The 10614-nt window shown below is 41.0% G+C and overlaps 1 protein-coding gene across 1 annotated transcript in view; it reads left to right on the top strand.

The window, feature by feature from the left end:
- Positions 1-549: 549 nt before the first annotated feature.
- Positions 550-10614, top strand: part of ARID5B (AT-rich interaction domain 5B) — a 178405-nt gene continuing 168340 nt past the window's right edge. Inside the window, exons 1-2 of the mRNA XM_054572736.1 lie at positions 550-684; positions 1122-1376. Coding sequence (XP_054428711.1) covers positions 664-684; positions 1122-1376 — 276 coding nt within the window. The 5' untranslated portion in view covers positions 550-663. The remainder of the gene's footprint in view (positions 685-1121; positions 1377-10614) is intronic.

Raw genomic sequence — 10614 nt, 5'->3', positions numbered from 1 at the left:
TCCCTTCCATGTAAATAGGCATCAAAAGATAATTTAACAGATTAGTTCTGGAAAACATGGCAGTGAGGAAGCGTAATTTAACTATCAAACAAATCTACATGTCTAATAACAGCAAATCTGCTAAGGAGCATTAGAAAGAGGAGCAGCGCCCCGGAATCTCTGCAGGAAATGTTCTTTATATTAGACATATACAAGCAGGTCCTGTCAGATGCACAGCGGAGCTCGCCAACTCTCGTCTCCTCCAAAAATCTCATCAGATGACACCCATAGACAACAGAGATTGGGAAGAGGGAGATCTCATCTTCACACAGTTTTAGGGTGGATTTTATTTTTACAAACCTTCCTGTATGTTTTTTGCCTTGATCCATCCGCTTCCCGCCGAGATCGGACGGAGCCTTTCTCCCGGTTATGAATTTGATCAACCCACATTTGGAGGGAAACCTGTACAGTTTTGACAGGAGCTGAAAATTGAGTCGTCAGAGAAATATTAGGACATATTTTCAATCATTTTGGTGCCGAAGGGGGGGCAAGAACTCAGTTTTATATTGAGACATTACGCCGGCTCAAGACAGAGAATGTTTTTCCCTGCCAGGACCTGATGCAATCCATTCAAGCCAACAAGTTTGGAGAGAATGTTGAGTTCAATCAATTCAGAACGTCGAGATGGAGCCCAACTCACTCCAGGTATTTCGCTCTCCTCCGCTCCTCCGATCCCGGCACCCCCCGGCACCCTCCAGCCCCCCAGCTCACCCACACCTCTACACCCACCCACACCCCCCACAAACTTTTCACCAAACTTTTACCCTCTGCATCCCCCCAAATCATTTTTATTGTTTAAAAAATCCCTTCACTGATCATACATACATAATGTAATTTTACCGCCTCAGATGGAGAGGTATGGAGAGGTGGCGGTGGGGGGTGGGGGGGCGGAGGTTTTTTTTTTTTTTTTTTTAAGGGAGGCAGAAAATTTGTGGGCTCTATTATTTTTACACCCAGCTTTATATCTGTTGGCTCTTCTGTATTAAGAGTGTGGATGTCTGTGTGTAAATGTGTCTGGAAATAGATGTTTGTGCTCTGATGGCTACGTTATTTATTTGGTGCTTTTTTTTTCCCCCCTGCAGTGGGTCGGCTCACCGTGTGGCTTGCACGGACCTTACATTTTCTACAAGGCTTTTCAATTCCACCTTGAAGGCAAACCAAGAATTTTGTCCCTTGGCGACTTTTTCTTTGTAAGATGTACGCCAAAGGATCCGATTTGCATAGCGGAGCTCCAGCTGTTGTGGGAAGAGAGGACCAGCCGGCAACTTTTATCCAGCTCTAAACTTTATTTCCTCCCAGAAGATACTCCCCAGGGCAGAAATAGCGACCATGGCGAGGTGGTAAACTTATATCTCCCTCTCTTCTTTCTTTATTATTTTTTTCCCTAGTAATGCTTATTACAGGGCAAGCTTGAAAATACTGTATTCACTTCTGCAGGCGAGCAGGATCGACTCCTTTTTTAAAGGGGTAGCGCCACTAGCTGGGGCTCGAGTATTTTGCCATTGTCAGAGTTTGGCTGTCAGCTTTACAAAGAGGATCCAACTGCTGATTTTAGTCAAGATCAAATAACTTGTTCGAGAAGGGTTTTGTTCAAGAATGTGTGTGTGTGTGCGTGTGTGTGTGTGTGTGTGTGTGTTCGTTTGCTTTCCTGCTACTGCCCCTTGAACATCACATGCTTTTTATATTTTTTGCCTTTTGAAAATTTACCTTAGCGTCTGGCTCGGTCTGGGCTGGGTGGATTTCTTTCGGTGGGTTTCGATATTGTTCACGTTTTTTTTTTTTTTTTTTAAGTAAGTATTTGATATGTTTAAGAGGGCGGAAATTACGAAATGGAGGCAGAGTGAGATCAAAAGCTATTGAGTTGGCAAAGACGTGTTGAATAAAGTGATAAATGACAGGTACTGGAATAATACATTCAAATAACTTGCAGATCTGCCCGGGCGGATTTCAAAGCGGTCGTGTAACCGGCACAAACACGTTAAGCATTAACAACTATCTCTCGCCCCCACCCCCTCCCCCTCGGACAAGCCATTTGATGTTCTAGTTTTCAATTACTCCACGCCAAGTGGACGTCTTCCAGCGCGATCTGTGGGGATGTGTGGGACGGGGACCGGGAAGGGAAGGGTAGAGGGGTGTGTGCTCGCCCACTGGCCCTGAGGGTTCAGGGTCCTCGGTGCCCAGACGGCGCTCCCGGGGAGGGTGGGGAGGGACCGAGACTCTCCGGCACGTTTCTGGGAGGCCGCGGGGCGCTCGCCGCGCTCCCTGGAGGACGCCCGAGGTGAGCCCGCTGTCACCGGGTGCCGGGCGGCAACCTCCCTTCGGCTCTGTCATTTTCTTGTGTGACCGCAGTTCTGCGGCTCCCCTTGTCAGCCGACCGACCTCAGCGCCCGCGGTACCTACTGGGGGAACTATTTTTGGGGAGCCTGTGCCCAATGCGCGGCGGAGAGGGAGGGCGCACCGCCGCCTGTCAAGGCTTTGTGTTGCCCAAGCGAGAGCAGGGTAATCAAACTGAGACTTTTGAGGGCAGATAGCCCTGTGCCAGGCTCTCGAGCTTTCGAGGTAGGTGTAAGGATCTTTTTGTTAAATGAATGGTTCCCCGTTTAACTCATCCCGGAGGTTGGAGCTGTCTGCCAGTCCTTCCAGAATTCCTTGGTCTAATGGAGTTGATTGTACTTTTGGCATCACCAGTTCACTCCCTCTCGCCGGGATCGAATTACCCATCAGTGGTCTTTGCCGGTTAATTACAGGAGTTCGTCAAAACGTTCGCCTTCGGTACAGCCTCTTAGGGAATAAGCCCCGCCCTCCTCTCCGGACGCCTCCCCCCGCCCCCCTCCTCCTCCGCCGTCCACCGCCAGCTTTGGGTTTTAAATGTTCATGTTTCCCGACGTCTGCCTGCAATTTTACAAAAGTGTTGTTTGGAAATACTGTGAAAAATCCTGCAACCTACCAACAGGTTGAGCTCTTTCCCCCTCCCAAGGTCTAGCTCGGCCCCCTCCCCCGACCCAACTTTCCTGCGCAGCTGTCTTCCTCCTCCTCCCCCTCCTGATTTCTTATTTGCTTTTCAAATTTATTACTTCAACATGGCCTGTGATCTGGAAAAGGGAAGGATTAAATATCCAGAAAAGAGCTGGTGCCTAATAGACTTCTGACTAAACCCAGAAGGAAATTATTCAGTGTTTTATGGGATATTTTGTGGTCTCTTTCTCTCTCTCTCTCTCTCTTTTAATTTTTGAATTGAAATTAGAATATTTTTTAAAGACCCCACTCGGTCCAGTTCTAATTTCTGTTCTTGTAATTAAACAGTGAATTCTGATTTAAGAATAAAAGCCAATATTAGCAGAAGGTTGCATCTGTTAGAACTGCTGATATTGAATAGATGTATTTTTAAATACACGATTTAAAAAAAAATCTTCATTATGGGGAACTGAAAGCGAACCATTGTAATGATTTGTGCATTTCGTGCTGCTATATGAGCCATACCTGAGAAAATTAATCTTGCCATTTAAAAGTAAACTCTAGGGGATTTGGGGAGGGAGATGGCTCTATTTATAATCGTCAGCTGCATATACATCGTCTAATATTATGCATGATTTGTTTTTTAATGCTAACACGGCTGGTAATTAGCTGTATGATTATACTTGTATATTTCATTAGGACTTTGGCTGATGTCATTGTGAATTATTCAGCCATATTAAAACAATTTTCAATTGAGATAATGACACGCCTCAAAATTATGCAAATGCAGGCTGCATTGTGCAAAATAATTATGACAAATCTAAAGCAGGTAGAAAGTTTCCCAATGCAGATCGGTTTTCCACCCTGGTGATGTCATTTTCCCCCTGGCCTAAGTAAGTCATTCATTAGCAGAACAGCAGTAGCAGTCTCCTCTGGAGATCCTACAGAAACCAGCGCTTACTGCTGGCACCTAGAGGGGGCAACAGGGCCCTCTCATTAAGAAATTTGCTTTGTTTTCACTTACTCCATTAACTTGTTTATATACAGTGAAATGATTTTTATTATTGATTTTAAATAGTTTTGAATGATTCATTTGCTATTTACAATGTATAACTGAAAGAGAAGGGTTCCTCAGTGCTGTGCTCTGTTACTTGGAGAAAATGTTCAGCACATTTAATCAGCCAGTACAGTTTATTTTAAGTAACCAAATGGAGGTTAATAATTTCCTGATTGAGCTGACATCAGCATCCATTTCGAAAGGACAGCCAGGACTCAGTATGCTTTTTTGGCTTAAGAGAACCAGTCTGTCTTTTCATGATTTTTTGAAGTGTAAAGACGTCAGTTCTGAAAGCAGAACAATTATCATTGTGCAAGATTACAAATAGCATCCTTGTGTGGTTTGCTATGATTTGTGAAGGGCTTTTTTGAGGACCATGTTCCTATTGATCTTTGTAATACTTGTATAAGGCTGGAGAAGGTAGGACTTTGCATGCCCATTTTACAGATGGCGACAGTGGCTTGCAGAAGTTATACGGTTTGTCAAATGTTGACAGGTTAGAACCTAGGCCTTCTTAAGCTTTAGGGTTGGTTTATTTTCCCACTGAAATCTACACTTGAAACCAGAGCTTCAGTATATCATATTATATTCTAGAAATGCGTACTAATGTGGGCAGTTCCTTGTACATTTTTAGAACTATGACTAGTCAATTGGCTTTACAAAAGGTCACCAGATATTTAGGTAGCAGAACCACTTTTATTCTATACAGTTCAGCTGATTCGAGCTAGTGGTATATAACAATAACAGTTGCACTTTAATAGCATTATTAGTAACCATTAATAATTTATTATTAGTTTTAATAATTATGACAATGATTTCCATGCTTATATACTTTGCTGCCTTCATTTACTTCCAGTGCTGGCAACTGGTCTCACTCCAGAAAGAGTTACATCTTGATTCTGCAACTTATTATTTCTTCAACCTTGAATAATGACAAACACTCTGAGCCTCAGTTTTTTCAGCAACAAAATGGGAATAGTAATAAGGCTGTCTGTGGATTGTTGTGACTATGAAGAGGCATTGTATTTGCAAAATACTTTGTGCACTATAATGTCCTTAAGTTAATAGAAAAGAGTTATGATTATGGTGATCTTAATTCTAGATATTCTTAATTTATTAGCAATAAACATAATAACTTTTACGCCCATATGGATGTTCCTGAGCCTAATCATGACACTGTTTTAAATTATCATGGAAGTGAATAGTGAGGCCATATTCAAAGAGTTAAGTGTCCTCAGTGATTACTCACAATTGCCACATTCAGCCAGTAGCTCTTTAGAGGAGGAAAATGGCAATGTAGGCGGGTGATTGGTTCTGTTACTGGGTAACTTCTGATTACATTCATTTTCAAATTGCCAAGTGCTTGATCTATTGGCAATATGCCCTCTTAAAATAGGTGGATGAGCAAGCATGGATTTCAGCCTGACAGGCCTTGGGCTGAACTCTATAAGAACATTTGCTGGTCATCTACAACTATGAGTGTAGATGAGTAAACTAATGATGTCAGGGAGTCAAGATCAAGCATATCTGGGCATTACAGGTTCCAGCACACAGGCAAGATTTCTAAAAGTGGTTTGACTATGAGTCTAACCTGGGTTAAAAATAGTTAAAACTGCATACTCTGGAGCCCCTATTGAAATTAACTCAGTTAGAATTTCTGGAATTGAGGTCCAGGAATCTGCATCTTAAACAGTTTTAATCTAGCTGTGTGATCTTGGGCAAATCTTAAACTCTATGAGCCTTAGTTTTCGCCTTTGTAAAATGGGAATATAGTATCTACTTCCTAGGATTATTTTAAAGATTAAACAAGTTAATACATGTAAAGTGCTTACAGTGGAGGTTGGCACATAGTAGATTCTTCACTAATGATTGAATCATTATCAGTAATATTAATGTTATTGTTTTCATTGAAGTTTGAAATCACTACCATGGACACTCCTAAGGAAAGCTTTTCTTGCCCTGGCTGGTGTGGCTCAGTGGATTGAGTGCCAGCCTGCAAACAAAAGGGTCGCGGGTTTGATTCCCAGTCAGGGCATATACCTGGTTTGCAGGCCAGGTCCCTGGTAGAGAGCGCTTGAGAGGCAACCATACATTGATGTTTCTCTCCCTCTCTTTCTCCCTCCCTTCTCTCTCAAAGTAAATTTAAATCTTTAAAAAAGAGAGAAAGAAAGAAAGGAAGAAAACTTTCTCTAACAGAGGGTGGCACCTAGATTTGTTTGCTAGAACATACAGCCAATTCAGGACCCCCCCCAAATGAGGCTGGCTCTCATCTATATGGGAGGTTTAGCTGTGTCACCAAATTAAAAAGCTCTTTACATTTTAGTATTGACAAATATTGTCAACTGGGTCAGCAAGATGTTTTAAATGATTGTCTGGTTGTATCACATCTGGGTTTAGGTAGACATATTCTGAAATCTAGGAGGTGCTGGATTAGTCTTGCTCTGTCTATGGATGGCCATTCAGTCTCTGGTCTATATTCATATGCTGAGTCTTTAGAAATTTTTGAGCCTCTTCATTGACTTCACCAGCCCTGAACACTTTCTTTAACTTTTCTGAGCCTCAGTTCCTTCATCTGTAAAATGAGTTCAATGATCTCTACTTTGCTGAGAGAATTAGAAATAATAATGAAAAGGGCCTGGCAACTCGCATAGTACTTATATAGGAAAGCTCAGCAAATTATGGATGCAGTTATAATAGCTATTATTTATTTTTAGTAATAATCTTAAGCTAAGAGAAGGAGTATCTTTATTTTCTGACAGGCAGGACTTTTAGAACCAGGATGAGAACTAATGAGTTATTTGGAGAGAATTTATTGGACAGTGATAAGCATTAGAGGTTTGAGGGTCAAATCTGGTCCACCCTCTGTTTTTGTAAATAAAGTTTTATTGGAACATAATCAGACTCGTTTGTTTATGTATTATTTATAGCTGCACTCAGACTACAGAGGCAGAGTCGAATAGTTGTGACAGGACCATATGGCCCACGCAGTGGAAAATATTTACCATTTGGCCTCTTACTGACCAAAAATAGTGACCCCATAGTGAAAGTTTGCTGACCTATGGGGTTGATCCAAAATAAAGAACATGACTGTGTGCCTTTTTCTCTTTCGTACTTAGGTTTGAAGCAAGATCCAGTAATTTAAGAAATACTTCATCATTACTATGTCAAAAACATTTATAAATACAAAACTCTATTTCAACATTGAGTCTAGAATCTTAAAATTTGAGAATCAATAGACTATGTAAAAAGTTATGTTTCATATGCTAAAGATCCTAAGTCTAGCCAATGTTGGTATCATCTATCTTGAGTTCATCAAAACTACTTCTTGAGTGCTAACCATGTGCTCAGCACTCTGCTAGGTGCAGAGATGGATGCAAAACAGTTCATAGTGTGATACTTTTTCTCAAGAAGTTTATCAATCTTGATAAGGAAATGAGACCAACACATTTTTTTAAAATATAAAAACAATGTAAAACACTATATAACACATTGGTGAATTGTGCTGAGACTACATGCAGTATGCATTCAAAGGATGACTTACTATCTGCATGTTTTTGGAAAAAGAATTTGTTCAACTCCTGGACTACTGGATACAGAGATAAAGGAGAATGTCTCCAGTCCTCAGAGAACTCATAGTCTAGCCCCATGGACAAATCACAGAAAAGCTGTCAGGTTCTTTCTGTCTGTGTTTCTTATAGTGGGAGGTTAATTGAGGTCACTATTTGTAGCCTTTCACCATTGCTCTGGAATCTAGAAAGGATTCTAGGAAGTACCGTCTTCATCTTTGAAATCTCATTCAATTCCATGCATATTTACAGAGCACCTATTTTGTTCGTGAGCCTGTTCAGGCCCTTGGGCTACAGCAGTGATCAAGACAGACAGGGATTCATGCCCTCAGGGAGCTTACAGTCCCTTGGTCAATTTTAACCTCCCATGTACTTTGTGTTGGGCCTTATATGATGGTTGTCTGTGGTTTTTTCCTTTTGCCTTCTCCACTATACTGCTATTCTCAGGAGTAGAGGGTTGTGTTGTGTCTTTTTTATTTCTTGGTCCCTCCACAGAATTCAGTGCTACTCACTAAGTATTTATTGAATAACGAACAAAATAATTAAAATGGCTTTTTCCCTGCGGCCTGCTTTCTCTAAGTTTGGTCCATTTTCAGTCTGGCAGAGGACCTATGATCAGTCGTGTGGGCCAGCTGCAGCACACCATTGTATACTTTTTCTTTCTCTTCGAAAATCCATGGTCATTTTGCACCATTGGATGTGAAAAAAATGAAAAAGTGTTTTTGTTTTTGTTGCTGTTTTTTCAGGAGCACATCAGAAAAATTAGTGAATATTTGGGACTGAATGATCAGGCTAGAGCCACCATCTCTGTCTCTTTGGGTGTTTTTCCATTCCCCAGCCATCAGCCCAAAAAAATTCAGGGCTTTGGGCTGGCAATCTGTAAAAAGACTAGACTTCAGAAAAGAAGAGTCACTTCTCACCTGCGTGTTGGTTGGCAGTTCCTCTGAGCCAGCATGTTCTTCAGACTGATGGTCTTAAACTGCTGGATAGCAAGTTGAAATTGTAAGCAATTAAAACGTCTCTTGACATTTAGAATGTCAGGCACATACTAAGGAAATGTTATTTTTACGAAGTACATGAGTCCATACGTGTAAATACTTCAGTATTAATTATTACTAAAGCATACCATTGTTCAAAGTGGCATGTAGTGATACATGACTCAAGTCATTTATCAAAGTCTAGTTTTAACCAATATCCAGAATATAATTGCTCGAATCAAGTGCATTTGCTTGTCATATTTTTTTATAGCCAGTGTAGTTGGATATTTGCCATCTTCTACTCAGAACAATATTGCAGCTAGTGATTACCCATTGGCTTGGCTTTTAAGGAAATTTAAAACAAATTTATCGATTGTTGGTTTAAGGATTCATTTGCCTCTCATGAATGTGGTCATGGATCCTGCATTTCTTGAAAAATCTGTTCCTGTGTAATAATTACCTTGCACAAGGATGGCTTTTTGCAGCCATACTGTGTTGTTCTCTATCTTGCTAGAGATTAGAACCTGGGTCTTAGCCTTCAGAGAGCATGGTTCACACCCTGGACTGTGATTGTCTGTATTGACAACACATTTCAAACATGAAGATGATGATTATTATTGAATTGGTTCTTCAGAATCATGTTAATGGCATCAATTTCCACCACATACGTGAACAAATTAATTCTGCTTTTAAAATCAGATACACTGTTAGCAGTGTTAAAGATGGATATTTGACATTTACCACGCAGATGAGGATGGGTGGTTTAATTATATGAATTTTCTGTAGAATCTTTGTGTCTGTATAAACAGAACTGCAGTGATGTACTTGCCCACGTGACCATCAATTTCATAGTCTCATCTCTACCCTCGTGCCATGGGGAGAAAAATGGGTCAGAGGCCATGTGTCACTAGTCAATCAGTGGCCCAATAAACATGTTTCCCCTACCTTTCCTCTCTCATGACTCCAAGTACAGCCCATCTGGGAAACACACCCCCTCGTCCCCAGTGTTGAGTTCCAAGCCTGATCAGTGGCACTAAACATTAAACTCTTGTCTTTGAGAATAATAGGCTTTGCTTTCTACACCCTCAAGCATGTTGAACTACTGTGCAGGCTGGAAAATAAAAATGTTCTAATTGTGTCTTTTAAATAAGCATAGGAGTGAATTAATTAGACCATATTTTGTCTTTAGTTGCTTAGTTACACAATAGTATTCCTGAGCAGGAGTAAGATAAATTGGCTCTTTTTGTGCTGCCTGTCCCTTAATCATAATTATTGTATTGCTTAGGAGAGTAAAGCATACATAGATTTTGAATTTTTTATTAATAGTCAAAAATATGCATATGATATATAAAGTATATGCTGTTCAACCTGTTTTATATGCTTTTATGTGGAAAGAAGTTTTATTGTGGTGGTAACATTTGCATTAGTTGCTCAAAGATGTAGTTCTGGGAAATACATAATTGAAATGTTTTTGAATTGCTTTTTCTGGCCTTTTCAATCTTATTCAAAATAATAGTGCCTCCAGTCCTGGAGCAGTCATTCTCATTTGATTTAACATCTTTCTTTGCACTGTATGCGCAGCGCCCAGTTTTAACCCTGCAAAGCCTAGATGAGGTTCTGTGATTCATAGGCCTCCTACATTACACCTTATGTTTCTGGGCTCACACTGCCCAGGGTGAGGGAGCCCAGGAACCTCAGGGTGCCTGCATCCTGCAGCCATTACTCCAATGCCCTTTGCTCCTGGCATGCTGCCATGTTCCTTGCAGAAGACTCCAGGGCTAGAGATCATAAGAGTTTGTTTTAGCTTGTCTTCTGGAGTCTTGCAAGATGGGATGTTGCTACTGGAACTTGGGTTTCCAGTCTCCTACCCCCACCCTTCACTCTACCAAGGAGGACAGCAAGCCCCTCAGACAGCTTGATATAGTTACTGAACAATTGAAGAGTCTCGCTTAAGACCCAGGATGCATGCTGGGTAAATGTATGTGAAAATTGACTCCATTGTTCTGTTGTATTTGAAAAG

This window comes from Pteronotus mesoamericanus, unplaced genomic scaffold (assembly GCF_021234165.1).
Source record: "Pteronotus mesoamericanus isolate MK-2021 breed Mesoamerican mustached bat unplaced genomic scaffold, CSHL_Meso_final contig_24, whole genome shotgun sequence".
In the NCBI taxonomy this organism is placed as follows: domain Eukaryota; kingdom Metazoa; phylum Chordata; class Mammalia; order Chiroptera; family Mormoopidae; genus Pteronotus; species Pteronotus mesoamericanus.
Note: the sequence above shows the minus strand (reverse complement) of the source record. Positions and strands in the feature narration are given on the sequence as shown.